Genomic DNA, 25,795 nt, shown 5'->3' on the forward strand with positions numbered 1-25,795 from the left:
AGTAGGCAGAGCATCTAAGCAGCCTAGGGTAAAGAAGCTTCTAAAGATGGGTATCGTTACAGTATATAGTTCAGGTAGCTCGCTGGTTTCCACAGGGGGCAAAGCTGCTTAAGAGAGGATGTTCAGGTAAGGAGGCAGAACTAGTTTGCCATTCTATATCCAATATCCACGAGCTTATCATTTTGGCTGCCTGATTATAGGTTAGCATGCAAAGGGCTTCACAGGATATTCCTAATCAATAGAGTTCCTTTTCCATCATTACTCTCCATCATTACTCTTTCTCAACCTTTTGACCCTGGAAAATCCTTGAAATATTTTTCAGGCTTCAGGGAACCCCTGCACATTCAGGCTCAAATAGAGGCCAGAAGTTACAAAATTATTCTATTTGTTTCATGGGTAGGCCTGTCTATATGCATTAACATGGATGTGCAGCTGCCTTCAAGATATCAAGACACAGAAGATTAAAATTACAAATTCTGACAAGTTGAAATGAGTGCTTCCTGAAACATCAGATGAAAGGACAGATGACAGGCAAGTCCTAGCCGTGCTACCTGAGGTCATTTCTAGACGAATATGCCTGGAAGGTAACTTGAGAGGTCGTGCATGTGTTTTTCTTACTCATGACAGGCCACTACAGTCTCCTAAAAGGGCATTGAAGGAGATTGGTGAATAATAGGCATGGGGACAGCAGAGGGACAATAACTGGAAATCGATTAAAGAAACTGAAACAAAAGCTGCGAAGTACAACAGCTTGAGGAATGGGTAAGATGGAGCATCTAAGGAGGAGAGGAGGGAAAGAGAAGGAAGCAAATAAAATAATTCCTCAGAAATACAGAAAGCAGGAATACAAGAGAAAAAACAACCAGAACACCAGCAATAGGATATGTTCCTGTTTAACATCCTGACAGGTAATCAGCTGTAGGGGGAAATAGGGCTCAGGTATGCATTGTCATGATTTATTTGTTGTAATATGTGTATTTTAATCTATTGTACTAACTTATTTTTAATTTGTTTTTTTATTATATGAATCTTTATTAATTTATTTAAATAAACATAAAATTACATACAAACAATAATATCTTACAATACAAAGAAGAAGAGAGAAGAAAAAGAAGAAAAAGGGAGGAGAAAAAGAGAAAAAATGAAATATATATATATATATATATATATATATATAAAAAGAAAGAATAAAATGTAAAATAAATAAATAAATAGAAAGATTTGGGTTTCCAACTTTCTAGATGGTACAGCTTAATATCCTAGCGTATTATTTTTTTCCCTTAATTCTCTAAATTGCCTTCATTAATTCTAATAAGAGATTATATAATTAAAATAATTTGCTATTTACATACTATATGTTCATATTAACTTTTTGAGTCCATTCCACATATTTAAAAAGGGGGCCAGTCCTTTCGAAAGTCTTCCATCTTTTTATCATTTAGTTGGTCGGTTAGTTTTGCCATTTGTGCCAAGTTTAGGGATTTCAGTATCCATTCTTCCACAGATGGGATTAATTCTTCTTTCTACTTTGCGGCATAAATAATTCGGGCCAAAGTAATCAAATACAGTAGAAGTTTTCTATAGTTTTTTCCAAATCTTTGTTCATAAAGCCCAATAAGTAGAATTGCAGTGATTTATCAATGTTTACTGCCAACATTTTACAAATTATATTATGTATAGGTAAAGGTAAAAGTTTCCCTTGATGTAAAGTCCAGTCGAATCCGACTCTAGGGGGCGGTGCTCATCTCCGTTTCTAAGCCTTGGAGCCGGCGTTGTCATAGACACTTCCGGGTCATGTGGCCAGCATGACGACTCGGAACGCCGTTACCTTCCCGCCAAAGCGGTACCTATTGATCTACTCACATTTGCATGTTTTCGAACTGCTAGGTGAGCAGGAGCTGGGACGAGCAACGGGAGCTCACCCCGCCGCGCGGTTTCGAACCGCCGACCTTCCGATCGACAGCTCAGCGGTTTAACCCACAGCGCCACCGCGTCCCTATATTATGTATAGATGACCAAATTTTTTTCGCTTTTTTACAGGTCCACCACATATGGTATAAAGTTCCAATTTCTTTTTTACATTTCCAACAAACATTTGACATATTTTGAAACATTTTCGATAATTTTTCAGGAGTAATATACCACACGTACATCATTTTATAAAAATTTTCTTTTAAATTATAATGTAAATTTTAATCCCTTAGTCCACATTCTTTCCCAAACATCGTATTCAATATTGTATCCAAAATTTTTCTCCCATTTGTTCATACATTGCTTAATTTGTACATTTAATATTCTCATTTGTAATAGCATTTTATATGTTTTAGCGATCATGTGGTCATTATTAACATAGATTCATTCATCCCACCAAGATAGTTTTTTTGTAAATTTGTAACTTTTGGCATCTATTTTAAATTGTTCTTTTAATTGAATATATGTAAACCATTGACATGAATATCCTTCATTTTCCAGTTCTTCTCTTGTCTTCATTGTAAATTTGGTCCCTTCAAATTTTATTAAATCCGAATATTTTAGCCACTTATGGTTTCCTATTGTTTCTCGCCTTACAAAAGCTTCTTGTGGGGAATTCCATAGTGGTATTGTCAATGTTAAAATAGATTTATATTTTTCCCAAATTTTAAGAATGGACCGTCTAATACAATGATTATTAAATGTTTTATTTACTTTCAATTTGTTATACCATAAGAAGCCGTGCCATCCAAATTTTAAATCATGTCCTTCTAAATTTAGTAATTTATAATCTTGTAGGGTAATCCATTCTTTTAACCATAATAGACCACATGCCTCATAATATAACCTGAAATTGGGAAGACCCAAGCCTCCTCTTTCCTTATCCTCTTGTAGTAATTTGAATTTAATTCTTGGTCTTTTCCCTTGCCAAATAAATTTTAAAAGATCTTTTTGCCATAATTTAAAAATTTTATCAGTTATAAATATTGGAATGGTTTGAAATAAAAATAGCATCTTTGGCAAAATATTCATCTTAATTGCAGAGATTCGTCCCATAAGTGATAAGTTTAATTTTTCCCACCTCAATAAATCTTGTTTAATTTCCTTCCATATTTTAACATAATTATTTTGAAATAAATCACTAGTTTTGGCTGAAATCTCTATCCCTAGATATCTAACTTTTTTAACACTATTAGATCCTGATTTAATTTCTAATACATTCTGATTATTTTGTGGCATGTTTAAATTTATCATTTTTTGATTATTTATTTTAAAACCAGCTAATTCTCCATATTCTTGTAGTGTCTTTACTAAGTAATCAATTGATATTAACGGGTTTTGTAAAGTGATAACTAAATCATCCGCAAAGGCTCTTAATTTATATGTTTCTTGTTTAATCTTTATCCCTTCAATTCGATGATCCTTTCTGATAGCTTCTGTTAGAACCTCCAATACCAATATAAATAATAAAGGAGATAGCGGACAACCTTGCCTTGTTCCTTTTTCTATTTGACATTCTTGTGTTATCTCTTGGTTGATCACAATTCTGGCTTTTTGAAATGTATAAATTGATTTTATTGCTTTTATAAATATATTGCCAAAATCCATCAATTCTAAAGTCTTAAGCATAAAATTCCAATTTAGGTTGTCAAAAGCTTTTTCAGGATCTAAAAATAACAACATAATCTGTTTTTCATTATGAAATTGAGCATACTCTATTATATTTAAAACTGTCCTTATATTGTTTTTTATATATCTTTGGGGTAAAAAACCATTTTGGTCATAATTAATTATTTCTTGAAGTATTGTTTTTAGTCTTTCAGTTAGAATTAAAGTAAATATTTTATAGTCATTGTTTAATAACGAAATAATCTATAATTTTTACATAGTGACGGGTCTTGTTTTTCTTTTGGGATTAGTATGATATTTGCCTCTGACGAAGATTTTGGTATTGGGTTTCCTAACAGAATCGCATTCATTAAATCTTTAAGTGGTAACAAAATTTGATCTTGAAAATATTTATAATAACCTGCTGAAAATCCATCTGGACCTGGAAGTTTGCCTGTTTTCAATTTTCTAATTGCCTCTATAATTTCCTGGGTTGTGATGGGATTGTTAATTAATGCTTTTTGGTCTTTAGTTAATTTCTTTAAATTTTGTTTTAATAAATAGTTTTCAATTTTATCAACTGAAATTTCTTGTTTCTTATATAGGTTTGTAAAGAAATTATGAAATGCCTTTTTAATTTTTTCATTGTCAACTAATTCCCATTTTCTTGAATTTTAGTAATATTTTTTTCCTTTTTCTTTCTTAATTTGTACGCTAACCATTTTCCAGCTTTATTAGCATATTCAAAATTTCTTTGTTTAATATATCTCAATTTTCTTTCAATTTCATCTGTTGTGAGTATTTTTAATTGCTGCCGTAAAATTTTTATTTGATGATTTATACCTTCATCTGATGGTCTTATCTGAAGATCTTTTTCTTTTATCTTAATTTGACCAAGAACTGTTTGAATTTTTTGTTGTGTTTTCCTCTTTAAGCAACTATTTAAATACATAAAATATCCTCTCATATATGCCTTGCTAGTATCCCATACTGTCCCAATACTCACTTCATTATTTAAATTCCATTCAAAGAATTCTTTTAATTTCTTTTGGCAATCTTCTACAAGTTCTTTGTTTCTCAACAAGGTTTCATTTAATCTCCACCTATAACTTTTTGGGTGGAGTTTTATAACCAATTGAACTGGATTATGGTCTGAGAAGGATCGGAGGAGAATTGATACATTTAAAATTTTGTTTGCCAAATTTTTAGATACCCATATCATATCGATCCTGGAGAACAATTTGAATCTGTCTGAATAAAATGTATAATCTCTAGCCGTACCATTTTTATATCTCCAGGCATCTACAATAGCCAAATTTTCTGACATACCAAAAAAAGATTGGGGCAATTTTCCTTGATTTTTTTTTTAATTTGTTGTTCAGATTTTCTGTCAATAATTGGTAAGGTAACTCTGTTCCAACCTCCCATCATAATCCAATTGTTATAGGATAATTCGGAAAGTTCATTTGATAAATTTTGATAGAATTTATTCTGATTATCATTAGTGGCATATACTCCAATATTGCTTTAGAATTTTGTAGTTCTAATTCTATTATTAAATATCTCCCATTTTTATCATCACTTACTAATTTAGGATTTAGATGGGGCTTTACATATATTACAATTCCATTTTTTTCATTTGCTGCTATAAATTCATTTCCTAATTTGTTATTTACCAGATATTTACTATCTTTTTTTGCAATATGAGTTTCTTGAAGACATATTATATCTTGTTTTAATTTGTATAAATAGTTAAAAACTTTTTTCCTTTTAACTGGGGTATTGGCTCCATTTATATTCCAGGAAAGGCATTTTAGTTCACTCATTGGAGTATTGCAAATTCTTTAGAACTTGAAGCTAGTTCCTCTGCACTTTGTTCCTCTGTATTTAAATGTTTCACTTTACTTTCTTTACTTTCTGGCCTTTCCCTTCTATCTGTTTCTGATTCTAAATCTTTCTTATATTTTCTGAGAAATTCCTGAGCCTTAAAAATAGTATTCAGTTTATATCTTTGTTGTTGGAATGTGACATTAACTCCTTCCAATACTTCCCACCTAAAGGGGATTTTATTTCGTTTAAGGACTTCAGTGAGAAAGAAATAGTCTCTTCTTTTTTTTAATATTCTCAGTGGTATGTCTTTCAATATCATAATCTCCTCTCCTTCGATATTAATTTTTTTCCCATAGGAGGCCTGTATTATCAATTCTTTTGTCTTTTTCCTAGCAAATTCAATTATTATATCTTGGTTTCCGGTTAATTTTTGCATATTTTGAGTTAACTCTGAATATTTTTTCTATATCTTCTTCTAGCCTTTCTTCCTCCCATTCAATTAAACTTGCAAGCATTTGAACCACTATTTCTCTTATTTCTGCCTCTTTTTTTTCAGGTACACCTCTAAGTCTAACACAATGTTCTCTTTCTTTTAACTCTAACACAGTTAATCGGTCTAATTCTATATCATTCTCTACTTCTAATTTCTCCACTCTTTCTCTTACCTCTTGAATGTCTGCTTTTATTCTTTTGTCCATTGTCTCTAACTTATGATCTAACCTTTTTTCAAATCCATCTATTTTCTCCTCTAATAATTGCGTTAAATTTTGAGTAATATTTTGGATTGTTTTTTGTGTAAAATCTTCAAACATGGCTTTCAGCCATTCTCCTTCCCCGGCTTCTGAGCCTCTCCTATTCTGTCTCCTTGTATTCATTTTGTTCTTATAGAAATCTTTATTTACTTATCTTAATCACTACACCTAATGTTACATTTACCTATATAAAGCAATGTATAATATTTATATCAAAACATACAGAGCATACAATTCAAAATAATTTTATAAACATCTACAATATAGTCCAATATGGCGTTAGAAATTAATTACTTAATTCAGTTCCTTTTAAGTGAGGACTGGCAGTAAAGATTTTTTGTCTCCAAAGTATAGAAAAGTTCTTTTTTCCACTTAGAAAGTTTCTTCTTTTTCTCTTCTGTGGTCAAAAGTTGTTGTTTCTTTTAATAGAAATGAAGGGGGCTGCAGAATTGCCTAGCTAGCTAGGCTACTCACACGGGTTCTACAGATATGCCTCCAGGCTTCCCAGCTGCTTTATTGTTGCAGCGAAAGTGAAACTGTTGAAAGAGAAAGCAAAGCTTTCGCCTGCCGCTCTGAAGCCGCTGGAGTCTTTCACCGGCAGCGCTCCTTTTCTAGCGCTGCCTACGAGGTCTGCCCGTCTCTCTCCGACTCTGCAGAACTCTCGACCTCCGTGTTGTAGATATTAATTTTTCCGAGCTCTTACAGAGCTCAACATGCCGCCATACTCCTTCACCGGAAACCCCACTATTTTTAATTTGAAAGATAAATATTTTGTCATATTAGACTTCAGAGTGATTGCAGTCTCCATTTCCAGAGCTCAGTTCTTTACCACCACCACTCCACACACCAGATATATTTCTAATACTAATATTTACTGGTATCCCTTTTTTCATTTCTTCTGGTGAACCCAGCATAACATCCATGTTTGTCTGGTAAATGACAGCACCTAGCTGAACTTGGCAGATTTTTAAAGAGCTAGGCAGACTTAGCTGTTTAGTAGCTAGATGGGAGACCACCAGGAAATATCAGGGTTATAGGACAGGAAAATTTAAAAACGTCCTGGAAAAAGGCAAGAAGAAACCACTTCAATATTGCTAACAGGAAAAAATATATGGCCATGTAGCCTTCAGGAGTCAAACTCAATTCAAGGGAATCTTTATCTTTTTTCCATTTGTTGTTAGAGGGGTGGGGTGGGGTGGGGTGGCGTGAGAAAGGAATTAGCCCAGAACCAGACAGCAGCTAGATACATACATATATCATGTTGAAGTCTAAGGCAGTTTGTTTGGCTTTGATTTAGTATATTGTAGAAAACTAGCTATTATACTTTATTTAACAAACCATGCCATAGCATTGTGTGTGAAGCCTGCCAATGAATTGAGTAGAAAGGTGAACCCATTTTTTTTTTCTGGTCTAAGGCAAATATTCTATCCACTATATATTTTGGTAAGATGATTCATGTTTCTTTGATGATATACCACATATTTCACACTTAAGTCAGGCCACTTTTGAATTCAGTCTTATACATGGTTATTTAGTTCAATATTTGTACCTCATTTAGTAATTCAAGTCATCATGGCAGTTTACAGTATCCTCTTTATCAGATTTGATGAAAAAGACTACCAGTGAGGGTTTGGCTCCAGATTTCATTGTTTCTTTGATTTAAACCCTGCAGTCCTGTTCTGTAGCTAAAGGTTTTAATCAATTTAATTGGTAGATGGGATAATCCCCAATTAACTAGAAGCAAAAACAGTGATTCTGGCCTAGATAAGGCTGGTACTTTGATAATAAAACTGACTGTGGTTAGTTACTAACCTGGGTGTTGGTTTTCATCAGAGCATATTAACCTTCAACCGCTGGATTAGAGTCTTGAGAAATAATGGCTGGATAGATTTGCAGTCCCATTAAGCCTTGATGATAGGGTTTATTTGGTTATGACTCAGCATATTGTGTGAAGCCTGATGTTATGATTTACTCAATAAACTATGATTAAATAAACCAAGGTTTAGTGCGAAGTATGCAAAGGCTGATAACTCCTGTACTTTGAGTCTGATCCTGACTCTGAAAACGAAACTTATTTTGAGCCAGAAGGGGAAAACGAAACTTATCCTGAGGGAATTGCGGAAATGGAAACCAGGAGTGACTCAGCAGAGCAGGAGAAATCAGAGATGCTGATTGGACAAACTTCAGAGGGAGGTTTGAATCCTCCAATCAGTGCTCAAGAGAGAAGAGCAGAGAAGTGTGCAAAGCAAAAGGCAACCCGATTGGCTGCAGAGGAGAAACGGTGCAGAAAGGATTGCTTAAGAGGCACACGGGCCAAGAGCAAGCTGCTGGAGACAACCGATCCTTCAAGCTCACAGCATCTGTGGAAGAGTCCTTACTGGAGTCGGGAGCCTCGCCTGTAGCCAATGCGGAATCAGAGCGGCTCCTCCTGCTGTCGCGGACCTGCTTCCTTCACACGCCATTCCAGTCGAGCCTAGTGTTCCCGTTCCAGCCGAGCACAGCCTTGCTTCCAGTTCCAAGCCTCGTCTCTCTGTTCCAGCCCAGTCCAGCCTTGCCTCCAGATTCGAGCCTTGTCTTGTCACTCCAGCCAAGTCCAGCCTCACTTCCAGTTCCATGCCTTGCCTTGCCATTCCAGCCGAGTCCTGCCTTGTCTCCAGATCCGAACCTTGCCTTGATGCTCCAGTCAAGCCTTGCCTAGCTTCTGTTGTCAAGCCTAGTCTAGCCTCCGTGCCAAGCCAACACTCGTGCCTCAAGCCACCTCCTTGCCACGCGTTCTAGCTGTACCAGGTCTTGCTGCCTCATTGAGAGGATTAGCTGAGTTCTGCCTTGCTGTCTTGCCACGATCTCCTCCTATTTCTGAGTCTGCAGCTTTGCCTTGTTATCCTCCACTGCCTGGGTGGACTTGATCAAACTGCACTGTCTAATCTATTCTGAGGACTTTCATTGCTGTAAATAGTTATTTGTAAATCAAGAATTTAATAGTAATTCTGCCTGGCCGTCCCATAGTCTGAGCAGGACAGTACTGTACTTCCTGCATTCTCCCCTAAAGAATTGTCCCTCTCCATGTTTGAAATATTAGCCTAGCCAGTTTCCCTGGCAGGAGCTTGAAAGCAAGGGGTTCTGGTCTTGCTGGAATAAATCCCTCAGATGTTTTAGGACACCTCACTTTCCATTCTGGAAGCTTTTAAGGATCAGAAGCTCTAAAGCCACTTGCTAGTAGTATCACTGTGTTAGCAGTGCCTTAGTTCTCTACATACTGCTCTACTAGGTGCCCATCAATGGAGGCCAGGAATGTTTTGGAGAGAAGGGAACAGAATGCATCCTAAATAATCTTGAAAGGCTAAATTCAGTTTGAAAATACCTCTTGTTTTTAAACTACTATAAGTTATTTATAACCTTGGCTTAGTTAATATCCCTATTCTTTTGGTCTCTGACTGTAAATGTAAAATAAATAAAATGTAAATGTACCGATGATAATACTGTCATCAGCATCCATGGTGCTTTTCAAAGTAACATAAATAAAAAAGGGACTTGCCATCTAAATTATGACAGAGGGGCAGGCAATTAGGGAGCTGAAAGAATAGGCTACAGAAGAGTAATGGATTAATAGGAACAAAAAAAATTGTAACAAAGCTCACTGGTCACTGCATAAATGACTTGTTGTTTATTCGTTTAGTCACTTCCGACTCTTCGTGACTTCATGGACCAGCCCACGCCAGAGCTTCCTGTCGGTCGTCAAAACCCCCAGCTCCCCCAGGGACGAGTCCGTCACCTCTAGAATATCATCCATCCACCTTGCCCTTGGTTGGCCCCTCTTCCTTTTGCCCTCCACTCTCCCTAGCATCAGCATCTTCTCCAGGGCATCAGCATCTTCTCCAGGGTGTCCTGTCTTCTCATTTATGTGGCCAAAGTATTTCAGTTTTGCCTTTAATATCATTCCCTCAAGTGAGCAGTCTGGCTATTTCCTGGAGTATGGACTGGTTTGATCTTCTTGCAGTCCAAGGCACTCTCAGAATTTTCCTCCAACACCACAGTTCAAAAGCATCGATCTTCCTTCACTCAGCCTTCCTTATGGTCCAGCTCTCGCAGCCATATGTTACTACGGGGAACACCATTGCTTTAACTATGCGGGCCTTTGTTGTCAGTGTGATGTCTCTGCTCTTAACTATTTTATCGAGATTGGTCATTGCTCTTCTCCCAAGGATTAAGCGTCTTCTGATTTCCTGACTGCAGTCAGCATCTGCAGTCATCTTCGCACCTAGAAATACAAAGTCTTTCACTGCTTCTACATTTTCTCCCTCTATTTGCCAGTTATCAACCAAGCTGGTTGCCATAATCTTGGTTTTTTTGAGGTTTAGCTGCAAGCCAGCTTCTGTGCTTTCTTCTTTCACCTTCATCATTAGGCTCCTCAGTTCCTCTTTCAGCCATCAAAGTGGTATCATCTGCATATCTGAGATTGTTAATGTTTCTTCCAGCGATTTTAACTCCAGCCTTGGATTCCTGAGGCCCAGCATGTCGCATGATGTGTTCTGCGTACAAGTTGAATAGGTAGGGTGAGAGTATACAGCCCTGCCGTACTCCTTTCCCAATCTTAAACCAGTCCATTGTTCCATGGTCTGTTCTTACTGTTGCTACTTGGTCGTTATACAGATTCTCCAGGAGGCAGACAAGATGACTTGGTATCTCCATACCACTAAGAACTTGCCACAATTTGTTCTGGTCCACACAGTCAAAGGCTTTAGAATAGTCCATAAAACAGAAATAGATGTTTTTCTGAAACTCCCTGGCTTTTTCCATTATCCAGCAGATATTGGCAATTGGTCCCTAGTTCCTCTGCCTTTTCTAAACCCAGCTTGTACATCTGGCAATTCTCGCTCCATGAATTGCTGTAGTCTACCTTGCAGGATCTTGAGCATTACCTTACTGGCATGTGAAATGAGTGCCACTGTTCAATAGTTTGAACATTCTTTAGTGTTTCCCTTTTTTGGCATGGGGATATAAGCTGATTTTTTTCAGTCTGATGGCCATTCTTGTGTTTTCCAAATTTGCTGGCATATAGCATGCATTACCTTGACAGCATCATCTTGCAAGATTTTGAACAGTTCAGCTGGGATGCCGTCGTCTCCTGCTGCCTTGTTATTAGCAATGCTTCTTAAGGCCCATTCAACCTCACTCTTCAGGATGTCTGGCTCTAGCTCACTGACCACACCGTCAAAGCTATCCCCGATATTGTTATCCTTCCTATACAGGTCTTCTGTATATTCTTGCCACCTTTTCTTGATCTCTTCTTCTTCTGCTAGGTCCTTGCCATCTTTGTTTTTGATCATACCCATTTTTGCCTGGAATTTACCTCCGATGTTTCTAATTTTCTGGAAGAGGTCTCTTGTCCTTCCTATTCTATTGTCTTCTTCCACTTCCACGCATTGCTTGTTTAAAAATAATTCCTTATCTCTTCTGGCTAACCTCTGGAATTTTGCATTTAATTGGGCATATCTCCCCCTATCACTGTTGCCTTTTGCTTCCCTTCTTTCTTGGGCTACTTCTAGTGTCTCAGCAGACAGCCATTTTTCCTTCTTGGTTTTCTCTTTCTTTGGGATGTATTTTGTTCCATAAATGACTACTATTTGTAAAATTAATGTCATGTAAGGTAACAAACTTTGCATACTGGAAATGTCATAAAATAGTTTTGGACTGCTATATGTGATACTCAAAAGCAGGCCACACCATATTCCCTAGGATTTAATCCCAGCTAAGTGTACACAGCAAATTGCAGTGTAAGTAATTATTTGTGAAACTCTGATGGCTAGGATTAGCAGATTTTACTTAGGTGAAGCATACAGTAATGATTAGTTTATCATTATACCTTGTACTTGGACAGCAAGTTTATGAAAATTGTGTTTTATGTTATCTTTTAATGCAGCTGGCAAAATTCATTACAGCCTAAGTCCTTGCACCTTAAACTCAGTTCTAGCCTTACTAGCATACATAATCTTTAAAAAGTTTCTGTATCCTCTGTATTTGGAAGCTTCAGCTGGTGTAAAATGTGGTGGTGCTGGCAGTTATGGGTGCTTGTTGTTCAGCATCTGTGACACCTCTGCTCCACGAGCTGCATTGGCTACTGGTAAGCTTTTGGGTACAGTGCAATGTGCTGGTGGTTACCTTTAAAGCCATTCATGGCTTGGGGCTGGGTTACTTACAGGACTGTCTCTCCTGGTGATATCTACCTGTCCTGTTAGATCCGGCAGAAGAGGCATGCTCTGGGTCCTATCCACAAGGGAGTGTTATCTGGCGGGATCCAGGGGGAGAGCCTTTTCTGTCGTGATCCCTGCCCTCTGGAACATCACCCCCCCCCCTGTAGATCAGATTCACCCCCATCCTATTGGCTTTTCACAAGGCCTTGAAGACCTGATTTTGCCATCAAGCCTGAGGCTCTGGTTGTATGGGTGACCCTGTTTCTTGGCTGTATTGACTGTGGATGTTTATTGTGTGTTGTTGTTTGGCTATTATTTCATGTTATTTGTAGTTTTAGCTTTATAGCGTTTTTATTTTGTTTTTAATTGTTAGCCACCCAGAGTCATGCATTTGAGATGGGTGGTCATGCACATTTAATAAATCAATAAATAGATCCTAAACAGATGGTCTTTGCTGGGACCAGCCAGTCAAAGGCCTGATCCTTAGAGGAAGCTGCTGTCCAACTAGCAAAGAAGGCAGGCAGGCAGACAGGCTACCAGATGGTGCAGCACCTTTCTTTATTGCTGTCTCTCTGGGCAAAGTGATCGTCTTCTTCTCACTTGACCTTCACTCCCCAGAGTGTGCTGGGACACAGCTGAACTAATTTTAAGGCCTATTTTGTGATATGGCAAAGAAGGTACTTTTCTCTACTATCATTGTATTAGCATTGTGCTCTCCAACAGAGTTTTTTCACACTGTAAAAGGGATATTAGAGTTTAGGCCTCTGAAAAACAAACATTCTGGGAACCTGTTACAGTGAGTTTTCAAAACAGTACTCTGAAAAGTTGCTGACATCCATGTTTACTTGCACTTTAGACAGAAAGCAGGTTCAAGGTTGTAAATGAGGTAACTGCTTGCTTGGTTTTTATGGATGAGCCTCATTTGATTTTAGAAATTATTTGAAGAACACTTTACTTGGAAAACACTACTTGGAGAAGTAAAGCAAACTTATCCAAATTGGTTAAGAAGAGCTTCAAGAGGGGACCAGCTTGTTGGGTGGTGAAAACAGCAAATTCTCAGACTTTTCTCCTAAAAATCAGGACTGAAAACAGTTATTCTAAAAACAGGTTTCTCAGAGTTCTTATTTGTAATATTTATTTGAAGGAAAATTATAGATACAACATAAGAATTCTAGCTATATATAGGCTATCTAAGGCAACAACACTCCGATTTTCTCACACTTGTTCAAAGTAAAAGGGATGGGTGGGTGAGGGAGGCTGTCTTTTTTATTGCTTGCTATGGTAACTGTTGTTAGAATTCCTTTAAAGGAAACTGACAACTCCAGTTTTGGAAGGAATGCTGTAAAGGAAAAGAATGGATCACATTGTTTATTTTAAGATTTATTGAAATGAAATTTGACCACTTGAAATCAAACATAAAACCCATAACATAAACATTAAAAAGAGAACAGTAATAAACAAGGAACCTTTATCATATACTCTGAAAATAGTATGTCCCTTTAAAAGACTGTCTTCCAGGATGATACCTGATTGTTGCCAGAGGCATATAAACAAGGGAGGTGGGAAAGTCACTCTCCTCAGGGCCCACAGGTACAGAAAACCTTGGGTTCCTTCTTGGCCCACTTCTTCCCTATACCTGCAACAGAGCTGGTCACACCACTGGGGCCCCAATAGGCATTCTAGTTGGGAACAGTGAAAAGGAAAAAAAAGTGAGAGAATGAATGAATTAATGAGGAGTGACCTTTGCTACAGTGGAATACGTGAAAGAACTGGGAAATACTGAGAAAGAACTGGACCATGCAGTGGCACTAGAGTCATTGGACATCCTGATGGCTTCTTTAATGCTTGTTGCTGGCCTTTCTCTTTCTGTTTTGCTGAGCTGCTTATGGTACAGGTACTGCAGAGAAGCAGCTTCTGTGTGTGACCCTCCTCCTCTCTTTCTTTGTTCTACAGCTGGGGAGGTTCACTGCTTGAGCTTTCGTATCACTGAAGAGTCCTATTGCTTTGGTGCCCAGAGAACTTTACTTATACTGTGGAGAGGACCTACAGGTGTATAGTGAATGTAGAATAATTTTTTTAAAAACCCATACATACAAGTTTATCTTTGTGTTCCATGTATATGGATATTCTAATGTTGTGGGTTAATTTTTCAGAAAGAAGTTCCATACTTTTTATATCCAAATCTGCCAGGACAGATTTTCTGCCATTTTCTAAGAGATTCTAATATTCCACTTTTGATCAATGTCAAATAGTAGAAAGTAGTAGCAACTCCACACTAGGTTTTATTAGGAAGAAGATAATTATTTGGTTCCTTTTCTATTTATTTACAGCCCAATTTTTGGTATCATAGTCACCATGATGCCAGGAACTGGTCAGGGAGGGTCTTCCTGTTAGTTCTGTTGAATCATTTAGTATTTGATACTACTGGCCATTCCACTGAAATATTTGACCAATATGGGCCTTGAGGACATTGTTTTGCTGTGGTTCAATTTTATCTGTTTTGAAGATTGTTATTCAGCATCTCGACTACAATCTGTGTTGTTTTATCTACTATTGACAGAAAGCTTCTGGACAGTAAATGGAGTTTTAAGGTTGGACCCTTTTGCTTACAATAGTTAACTTTTTTTTTTTTTGGTCAACTAAGGAACTTCTTGAAGTCCTGAACTAAATGGATTGGATGTGGTTAGTTAGTTGAGATTCAATCCAAACAAAAGGAGAGATATCTGGAGATTTGGAATACAGCAGAATCTGTTCTGGATGGGGCTACTCTCCATTCTGGTGTCAAATTGGGTTCAGACATGCTAAGCCATAATATAATTTCCTTGTTTTTGTCTTAATATATTGTGTGAACACAGCCACTGTAGCTTGTAAACCACAGTGTAACATATTGTGTTAACAGACTTACTCTGATTTATTTAATAAATCATGTCAAAGGAAAACATAGCATATTTTGTGAACAATTCCAGTCTTACAGTTTGGTAATGCTTCTGGACTTGGCACTGCTTATGGAAAATCAAGAGGTATCTCTGTTCAGTGTTGGCTTTTGTCTCAGCTGCAAAAATTTCTTCCTGAAGAAATTGGATCTGGCCGTAGTGGTTTATACCTCAGAGAATTTAGATCAGTGCCATGTACTCTACGTATGTCAAACTGCCTTTGACATGTCTAAGGAAATTCTTCCTGAACTAAGTCCTTTAGGACAGGGCTGGACAACCTCTTTCAACATGAGAGCAAACTTTCTGTTTGTGCCCTGGCTGTGGCCCTCATAAACCAACGATGTCATGACATCCATGGAATGAGTAAGGCTGAAATTTTTGGTCATTTTCTAGTTTGGAAATGTCTTAAGGGAAGAGACAGAATCATAAGGGGGCATCCATTCTGCCTCAAATCCTCTCCAGAATGAAAAAAAGAAAATTTCCCATCCTGCCAGTTCTGGGAAGGTGGGTGACTGGAAATGGAATGTCGGAGGCCGTATACAGCTCAGAGATTACTCATCTGATGGGAAATCAAAAGAGAATTCTGTAGGTTGCAGGTACTTCTCTGTAGCTGCCTTTAATAAGAAGGCAGGCAACCAAATGGTAAGTACACTCACAGTCTAATTAACAAAATATTCTCCCTCTTTTATTAGATGGAGTAATCAAGTTTATAAGGGAAGAATTAAAGACAATTTTCCATAACAGAGAACCAGGTTCTGAGAAGTAATCTAAGAAATCATCATGGAATGATTTCTGATGACCAGCTGGAAGCAAGGGATGTGACCAAGAAAATAAGGGGCCATGGTGCAGCGGCAAGATAATGCAAAAGGCTCGGTTTGTAGATAACTGGATTCTAGCCTAATGGATTGGGCGTGCACAGATTTTAAGGAAATCTTTATAGAGGAATGAAAAGAGCTAAAATTAGTATAAATGTATATTTTTTCCTCAAACACAAACATTTTAAAAAGTAGATAACTTACACAAATCAGATGTCATATTAATCTGTCAATTAAAAGCATCATAGGTGTTTTTCATTTCCTTTGTTGATGATATGAGATACAAGAAACTGTGCCTTTATGTACCACTTTGAATTGGACTATTAGTCCTTCAAGCACCTATAAAAAAGCACTTGCTCCTAACACCAATATTGCTGCTGGAATTCAATAAAAAATAGCTACACTATTTTTTCTAAGAACTTTCTGATTCTGATCATAAAAGCGAAAACAGGCTGCGCTAGCTGTTTTCATCCGCCAGGGGTAGCTGAGAGGGAAAGACATCAGCACTGCGGCAAAATGGACAGCTCCACCAGCATTTCTTCTAGTCATGCTTCCTGTTAAAATCAACAGGGAATACATGCTGCAAGGGTAGGACGCGAAAGCACTGCCATTAACATGACATTTTTCGGTCTTCCACCCATTCTTTCTACTGACGATGCAATCTAAGATTTTAGTACCAGCTGCCTTCTATTCTCCAGTTGTCGTTTTCCGTTCTGACTTGGATTTTATCTAATGAGAACCTAAACCCCAATTAGACTGATCTCTTTTGTTCTATGGAGGGCCTTGAGAAAATCTCGGCCACCGATTCGGCCTAACAACGGCTAATCCTCATACTTCTTTGGCTCTGTGTCCTGAGGACACACACATCCACCACCCTAGGTTAGCAGCCCCTCAATGACTACCAGTCTGCATTCTTAAGGATTCCTCCGTAAGCTCCGTCCTCGCACCCCAAATCGCTTTCTCCATTCCAAAGCTGTCAAGGTAGTTAATACAACGTTCTCCTGGCATCCCCAGTTTGCATTCAAAGAAAACGTGTTTAGGATCGAGGTTGTCATTGACGCCCAACATCCTGGCGCCACCTCAGCATCGCCCCCGCCCGTTCCTCCTATCCCAATCTCCTTCTCTTGGCTGCGCCTTAGAAGCGCACGTCCCCCGCCTTTCTGCAGCGGAACCGGCGATCCGCCTCTCTATATAAGGCAGGGGCGTCGCCGGGAGTCCTCCAGAACCTCCAGGATGAATTTCTCTTCGGATTCCCACTATTTGGCCTCTTCCTACAGGAAAATATTCGGGGAGCCGCCCCGCTACTCCTCCCGTCTGAGCAGTTCGGCCGCAGCCAGCAGTTACCGGTCTCAGTCGGTATCTCGCAGTAGCAACCGTGCCGTCTCGTACCGGCTAGCGCAGGCAGACAGCTTGGATCTCAGCCAGGCAACGGCGCTGAACGACGAATTTCGGCTGACCCGCACCAATGAGAAGGAGCAGATGCAGGGACTCAACGACCGGTTCGCCGGCTACATCGAGAAAGTGAGGCAGCTGGAGCAGCACAACCGCCTCCTGGAGGCTGAGTTGGGCGCGCTGCGGCAGCGTCACGCCGAGCCCAGCGGCCTTGCCGAACTCTTCCAGAACGAGCTCCGCGAGCTGAGGGCCCAGCTGGACGAGACGGAGGCCGCACGGGCACAAGGGGCTCTCGAAAGGGAGCGGCTGGCCGAGGAAGTGCAGCGCTTGCGGGCGCACTGCGAGGAAGAGGCGCGAGCCAAGGCGGAGGCAGAGCAGGCTTTGCGCGTGCAGCAGAGGGAGGTTGATGGCGCCACCTTGGCTCGCATGGCTCTGGAGAAGAAGGTGGAGGCGCTGCTCGACGAGCTGGCCTTCCTACGTAAGGTCCACGCCGAGGAGCTGGCCGAGCTGAGCGCCTCCTTGCAGCCACCCGCGCTGGCTGCCATTGAGCCGGACGCCACCAAGGCCGATCTGACTGCGGCGCTGAAGGAGCTGCGCTCGCAGTACGAGGCGCTGGCCGCCAAGAACCTGCAGGCGGCCGAGGAGTGGTACCGCGCCAAATTCGCCAATCTCAGCGAGCAGGCGGCGCGCAACAACGAGGCCATCCGGGCCAGCCGCGAGGAGATCGGCGAGTACCGCCGCCAGCTGCAAGCCCGCACTCTGGAGGTAGAGAGCCTCCGCGGAGCCAATGAATCTCTGGAGCGGCAGCTGCATGAGATGGAGGAGCGGCACAACGCCGAGGCGCTCGGCTTGCAGGTGAGGACTGGAGCGCTGCTCGCGCAAGCGCTACTTCGCCTTGCTTCCCAGTGTGTCGCACAGCGATATCTGGCTGCCCCTTACGCAGATTTGGGCCAGCTACATTTTTCAAGCCTCCCACTCCTCTATTACAACCAACGTATTTTTGTCTTCCAAATACTGTCAGCAGATAAAAAACCAATAGATAATTGAAGCAGTTGCTAAAGATAAATTTACAGCAGTCTTAAGTGGTATTCCACGCAAGGATCTCCTATGCCTTTGTCTTTCCTCTGCCTGCTGTGGGTATCTCATTCCTTTGAACATTTAATGCTTTCTTAGGCATCATGACCGCTTTTAACATTCATGTCATTCTCCATGGTGCTGAATATATGGGATACAGTAATTGTTTTACCTCTAAAACTGTGCTTGTTGACTAGCGGGACCTTCAGTGAAATGTTTTATTTTTAAATTATCTTGTTCAAAGTTTCTGCAAATCAGCCATTCATTTTCCAGGATGTTTCTTTTCATTATATCTCTGTAACAGCACACACCTACCCCAAAAGTCAATTTTCCATGGAGAAATAGATATCATAACTTGATTAGTCCCAGGCTAATTCTTCAGAGTTAATTATGCTTAGATTTTACTATATTTTTATAAATTAAACATGCTACAGAGCAAGTTATTATGAAACTAGTAAAATTATAAAAATGGTAAAGTCAGAAAAATAGGGATATAATAGGGATAATAAAAGACCCAATCTAAATAAAATGTGTATTACATTCAAAAGTGCTTATCTGGTGCAAAAAGATGTGTCAGCTGGATCTCTTTGAAAGAATATCCTGAACGAGGTACCATAATGGTAAAGACCGTTTCTGATCAGCATTTTCTAGGCTTCCAATACTGCAGAAACATGTTGAATACAATGATCATCTAATGTGGAATAGGGTTCCATGTGAGATTGCCTTATTTTCCATGCAAAGGTGACAGTGATGGAGCTTTTCAGATGTATTTCAGCAATCTGAATCCAATTTTCACATTAAAAAATGTGGGCTTTCCTTGAAGTTTTTTTGAAATATAGACACTGCGGTAGACAGAAATTTTTGAATTAAGCATTGTTTACACACAGCACTTAGAAGATACATTAATAAAGAACTGATAGACAATTGCATAGAAAATTAAGAAGATGCATATCCACCCACATTTTAAAAGTATGTTAAGAGAGGAAGTGAGTTCTTCTAGGTAATGTGAACTGTCATTTCATTTAGGTTATGATTTATTATAAGTAATGTGTTTCTCTTGATGAAGGCAGAGTAGCAATAATTAAATAATAGTTTAACTATTTCTGTTTAACTTTTCTGTTCAATTTGTCAGCTTAACTATTTGAGAAATGGAGAACATGGAGTAGGAATAAAAAATTAGCTCTTGCAAAGGAGGAAAAACAGTACTTTATTACAAAAATCTGTAATGGGACCAGTGCTTTTTCTTACGTTCATAAACAACCTGAATACAGAGGTAGGCTGAAAAGTGGTCATGTTTATTGATATTGCCAAATTATTAAATTTAAAAAAATCTAAATAAAGCATTCTGGAAGGATCTTTCAAAATGGCATAGGCATTAAATTGGCAAATGCAATTCACATTGGAATAAAATATTCTAATTTCACAAATACATTGACAAAACTGAACAAATGGATTTGAGGTAGTTAGCTCAATGAGAACAACAACATGCATCTCTTATGAAAAAGGAAAATCCTAACATAACAACTAGGGAACAAAAATAAATTTGCAATATTGTAGTGCCTTTATACTATTTTGTTGTGATTATACTTAGAATATGGTGTACATTCTTTAGTTCACCACACCCCAAAAGGCTTTAAAGAATGTGAAAAAAGGGGAAACCAAAATTATCAAGCAGATGGAGCAACCTCCTGCCTTTAATAACAAAGGCTAAAGGTTAAAATGTTTCCTGCTATGTAGTTAGGGAAAAGAGTGACATGAAAATTTGTAAAATTGTGCATACTACCAAGTGCTGGTCTACAGTGTATTTCTCAACCGCTTTTTCCTTTTCTGTTCATGTTTGCTCCTAAAAAGCAGAAACTATCCACCATTTTGATAGCTTAGAATTGTCAGCTCTAATACTGGTCATTGTACCTGTTACCATTAGTTTTTTCTTTTTATATTTAATTTACTTTTTTTACAGTGCTCTTTGACTTTTATACTAGACTTCGCATTTTCAGCTATCAGAGTAGTATGATCAGCATACCACAGATTGTTTCTTCCTCCAATTTTAAAACCACTGTCATCTTCATCTAATCCAGCTTCTCTTAACATTATGCATAAACTGTATGTTGAATAAATAAGGGAGAGTATACAGCCATGTCACACTCCTTTGCCAACCTGGAGTCAGTCTGTCTCATCATATTCTGTCTGTATTGTGGCTTCCTAAACTGACATAGATGATAGAAATACATTCTCCAGTGTCATTCAGTGTTTTATGGTGAGTCTATCCAGAGGGATTTCAGAGTGATGGTCAATGTGAATATAATGGTCTTAAAGTTCCATTAAAAGATTTTGTTAAGACCAAGTGGTAATTATAAAGATACTGTATAATATCCTGTTTTTATGAGACCTAGACAAGGGCCAGTGGAAAAGAGGAAGACCTTCAGTGTGATGGATTGATACAATTACAGCAACAATGGCTGCAAACATTGGAACTGTCAGGCATATGGCACAAGACTGAACAGCATTTCGTTCTGTTATACATAGGGTCGCCATGAGTCGTAAATGACTCAACGGCAACTAACAACAATACAATGCAAATTTATAAATGTTATAGTGGTGAACTAGAGCATGCTGCATGACATTTTTACATACGTACACTTACGTACAATATTGCCGACTGCAATACAGTTCCATTATGTTTTCTTTTTTGGTTTCATGCTTGCATACAAACTTAATTTGGGAAGAACCGTATTAGCTATATAAGCATGTGTGCAGAGATCATCTTGAAAACTTTTGCCTATTCAGGTTGCATTTTAGGAATCCATTCTAGGTTTGTTTGAGATTGTACATACTATTCAAATAATGTTAATACACATCCAGTCTCAATTTCCCACCATTTCAGAGCTTGCATAATAGATGTTTTCTCCTTTGCCTAATTTACATAAAATCTGTGCACTTGCCTGCTTAATTTTTTCTCAATAAAAGGTAAACTCAGAAGCAGTGAACAAAAATTGGAATACTGTAATTGCAGCAAATAAAATTATAATCACATTGGAAATCAGTATCAGTAGACTAAATTAACATTTTTGTTATTTCATAGGTTTTATATCAGTGTTTTCTCTAGAAACACATTGAACTTATCAAGTTTTATCATTCTATTTAATCTAGTCTTTAAAAAAATGTTATTACCAAAATGAAACAGACAAATGCAAATACAGACAAAATCTATTTTTATTCAACCTTATTCTAACAATAAAGCAATCAGAGAGAATGTTCCCATCAGCCCCAACCAACATAGGTAGTAGTAAGAGGTTGTGGGAATTGCATTCCAAAACTCTGGACACTCAGGCTGCTTATCACTGGCCGAAAAAAGTAAAGTGGGATTCCTATTGTAGTTGTTAATTATACTGCTGTAATTTAGTTTGTCTTCCAATTGCAATATGTTTGCTAAAACCAATGAGCAAAACTTCATTTTTTTCTGGCTTCTGATAAAAAGAAATTAAATTATTAAGCAGTCTTTGGTCTTAAAATGTTAATGTTGAACTCTCTGAATTTACAGGATACTATTAGCCAGTTAGAAACTGATCTGAGAGACACAAAGAGTGAAATGGCTCGGCATCTGAGAGAATACCAAGATTTACTGAATGTCAAAATGGCCCTGGATATAGAGATAGCAGCATACAGGTAACCGTGATTTGGTTCTCAATGTCTACTTAAAACTGTAGTGCCAACTATTAAAAAAAAATGAACAAAATTTGTGATCAAATTTGTATTGCCTTAATAGTTTGGTGGGATATAGCTTGCTCCTGTTTTACTTGGATGCTTTGCCCTATTTTTGCATTCATAGTCAGGGTCATTAAATTTCTTAGCCTTTAGAGTGTTATGTATTTATCCTGCAACAGACAAACACAGCTATTCCTTTGGAAGTATTTTATATTGGTGGTTGTGAATATAAGGGGATGGTAATAATTTCAGACTGTTGTGGTATATGTGGTATTTTCCACACAGGTATGTCCATCTAAGGTAGCAAGGATTTAGCAAAGTTACCTGAGACTACATCTCTTTTCTTACTTTACTCAGATTAAGTACTAAGGAACAACTATAGCATTAGGTGATGATTCTCCATCTCTTTTTCTTTTTTAGTTTTTGATAATTTTGTTAAGGGTAATTTCTTTTTATCATAGAAAACAGACATTGTTTATCTTGTCTGTGTATGTACATGTGCTTTCTGTAAGGTTGAAAATCCTCAATTTCCATTATTAATGAAATCTTTTTTGTGTTATTTGCAGGAAGCTGTTGGAGGGTGAGGAGACACGTTTTAGTACTTCAAGCATCAGCATCTCATCTCTGAATCCCCTTTCCAACCCCACTTATTCTTTCCAACCCAGGCTCTTTGGTTCATCTGTAGTCAGCAGTTCCAAAATGTCACCCCCTTTCTCTTTTAAGAAAGATGAGAAAGAGGAGGCTAAATTGGCCTCAAAAATTTCATCAAGCCAGTTAGGAGAAACCTTTGCTGAAATGATTGAGGAAACCATAACATCCACTAAAAAAACTGAACGAACAAACTTGGAAGAAGGAAACACTGTCAACCAAAAAATGTAATCCCTGACCTTAAATACAGATACCACCAAGGGGGAAAAATATAGTTTAAGTCTTTAAATTGCCTATATCTAAATTAAGGTGCTTACCAGCTCACATCAATTTAACATTCTAATGTTTCACATCAGTAGACTACTTCAATAGGAGCATTATGTTCAATGCTATCAGAAATAAAACCCAGAGGCTCAAATATTAATTTAGAAATACTCCAGTAAATCTTGTTTGCCAATTGCATCATTTTAAGAGTCAGGTCTCCCAATTGCTAAATTAAAGAGAATAAGCATGTGCAACACCCCCCTCCCCTGGCAGTTTTATTAAATCATATTTCTGATTTATTTCTGGACTTCTCATCCAATCTTCACTAAAAGGTGAGCACACAACTTTCAAGAGCAAGTTGTGCAAAATCTAGCAATTGAATCACATTAGTGAAATGGAAATTAATCTTTGTTGTCTGCCTCTTAAAATAAAGAAACTGACAGATAATTTAATTACTTAATTTCCAGACCATGGGCTTTACTTCATTTTTGGTCCTTCTGGACCACAGAGGTAGCAAAGATAAATATTTTTATTTATTTTGGTTTGTGGTTTGTGCACGTTACAAAGAAATACAAAATATCTAGGAATGTTAGGTAGAAAATACTAACAAGATTTAGGAAGATAAACACCCCCATGATAAACTTGCTGCATCACTGCATAAGGAAATTCTACAATTAGCACATTGTCAAGAAGCACATAATAGTTTTTTGATATCTGGGGTTACTCACAAGTATTTGCAACATGCCCAGGTTGAAAAAAATCTACATACTGCAATCAAATAATTGTAAGTCTTAGGATCCTGATTAACTGTTAGTTGAATGCACGGTTGACCACCTCTGTGATTATTTAGCAAGTCACTGCTCTGTCCATTTTACCTTGTGCCATATTAGTAGCCAGCAATTTTAAAAGTTGTTATTGCTTAGAGTCAATAGTGCCAGCTATTAAAAAATTGAAAGATACACGTTTTAGAGGTTAGCCTTACATAAAACAAAACTAAAAGTATGCACTCCTGTATTGTCTAGAAGCACAGTCCAATGCTGATTGCTGCTCCTTTTATTAGGCACAATCTACAACTTAAAACAGGAGTATTTGTGTTGGTTCATCATTAGAAAAGGAATGTAGATTTATGCCAGCCGCTTATTTCTGTATTATGGAAAGCAATATGGCTTCTATGTAATTTACTGAGATACAGTTTGTTAAATAACATACCTGTGAAGGGACTTTTCCTAAATGTATTTTCTTAAACATATTCACTATGCACGAATAAAATGCACTAGTGAATTTTAGTGATTCTTCTATTTTTTTCTCTGACAGGTTAAGATAAACATATTTGTTTGGCTTTGCCGGCCAGAACTGAAAATTATATAGATGCACAACACACACAAAAAGCACTTCTGATTCTTTTATAAACAAATGGTGCTGAAATCTGATATATGAAATTCTCCTGTTTCCAACAAACTAGCAGATTCAGCCCACGTTTCTGCAGCAAATGACACAAAAGATTAATCTTGGTTGGGAAAGACCAACACAACATTTCTTAAACAAATTTGGGAGTTCTGATAAATCAGATTTCCAACTCCCATCTGAATTTAACTTCACTATACATGTGCCAAGTTTTATATAGAACACACTATTGTAGATTTTCTTTGAATGCCTTAAAATTGCCAGCAGCAAAATCAAATTGCTTTCTGCAGAAACTGAAGATTGTATTATTTGATGTGTTTGCACTGATCCATCCTGCCACAAGGTCTGATAATACAAACCCATGTCCTATCTGAGCTCCTTGAACTAAGGAAAACTGCTCACATACTTTTCTCCTCTGTAAGGCACAAATTAATAAAAAAATTGTACCACTTTAGGCAGCCTGTTTTCATTTGTGTTATTGTGAATCTAAACAATTGGTGTTAAGAATCATCAATGCAGTTACACTGAAGCTGAATAAATATCTAAGTTTATTTGTGCAGAAAGGACTAATGAATGAATGAAACCATAAAATACTTTCATAATGACTATGTGTAAAGATTTCCATATTCAAATTTTCCAGAAAAACAGTTAAAATCAACATGAGTTTATATATGTATTTAATCTTACAACTGGAAGATGAATGCCACAAAAGAGGGGAAGGATAAACTAGGACCATCATTATTTTGGTCTTGGAAAGAGTACTTCCCAAAATGGTTGTCTCTTAAGAAGGTGCAGAGCACAGATATGAAGGGATTCCAGATAATTCTTGTCATACTATGCTGGGAACTTCTCAGTCCTATGGAATAATTAGAGTGAAAAAATGTGAAATTTGGTGTGTCTTAAAATTATCAGCATGATTTCTACATTTGTTACAACTGTGATAACAGTGCATGAAATTATTATATAGTGCTTCAACATTGTGATACCCTCCAAACCAAGCCAGCCACATCCAAATGATATGACATGTGAGCAGGCTGATGACATGGCTCTCTCCAAGGGAACTCCCCTCCCTCCACAGGGGTATAAATTCTGTAGGAAAACCACACATAATGAAATTGAACTATTCAGAGATCCGTGTTATGTAGGAGCGCATCATGGAAAAACCACTGCTATATAATAGTTGCTTTGGAAAACTACATAGTTAGGGC

General features: G+C 37.9%; 1 protein-coding gene across 1 annotated transcript; it reads left to right on the forward strand.

Annotated features, from left to right (window-relative positions):
- The first annotated feature begins 676 nt into the window (after window positions 1-676).
- INA (internexin neuronal intermediate filament protein alpha) lies at window positions 677-25,041 on the forward strand. The gene is made up of 4 exons (XM_063307107.1): window positions 677-908; window positions 15,978-18,347; window positions 22,108-22,232; window positions 22,838-25,041. Exons 2-4 carry the CDS (start codon window positions 17,334-17,336, stop codon window positions 23,148-23,150), a joined length of 1,452 nt encoding a protein of 483 aa, XP_063163177.1. The 5' UTR covers window positions 677-908; window positions 15,978-17,333; the 3' UTR covers window positions 23,151-25,041.
- Window positions 25,042-25,795: the final 754 nt, after the last annotated feature.

Source organism: Candoia aspera, chromosome 6, assembly GCF_035149785.1.
Source record: "Candoia aspera isolate rCanAsp1 chromosome 6, rCanAsp1.hap2, whole genome shotgun sequence".
Taxonomy (NCBI): domain Eukaryota; kingdom Metazoa; phylum Chordata; class Lepidosauria; order Squamata; family Boidae; genus Candoia; species Candoia aspera.

Coding starts and splice junctions, on each gene's coding strand:
- INA (XM_063307107.1), top strand. CDS start 17,334: ATGAATTTCTCTTCGGATTCCCACTATTTGGCCTCTTCCTACAGGAAA. Junction 18,348..22,107: donor CCGAGGCGCTCGGCTTGCAG/GTGAGGACTGGA, acceptor CTGAATTTACAG/GATACTATTAGCCAGTTAGA. Junction 22,233..22,837: donor ATAGAGATAGCAGCATACAG/GTAACCGTGATT, acceptor TGTTATTTGCAG/GAAGCTGTTGGAGGGTGAGG.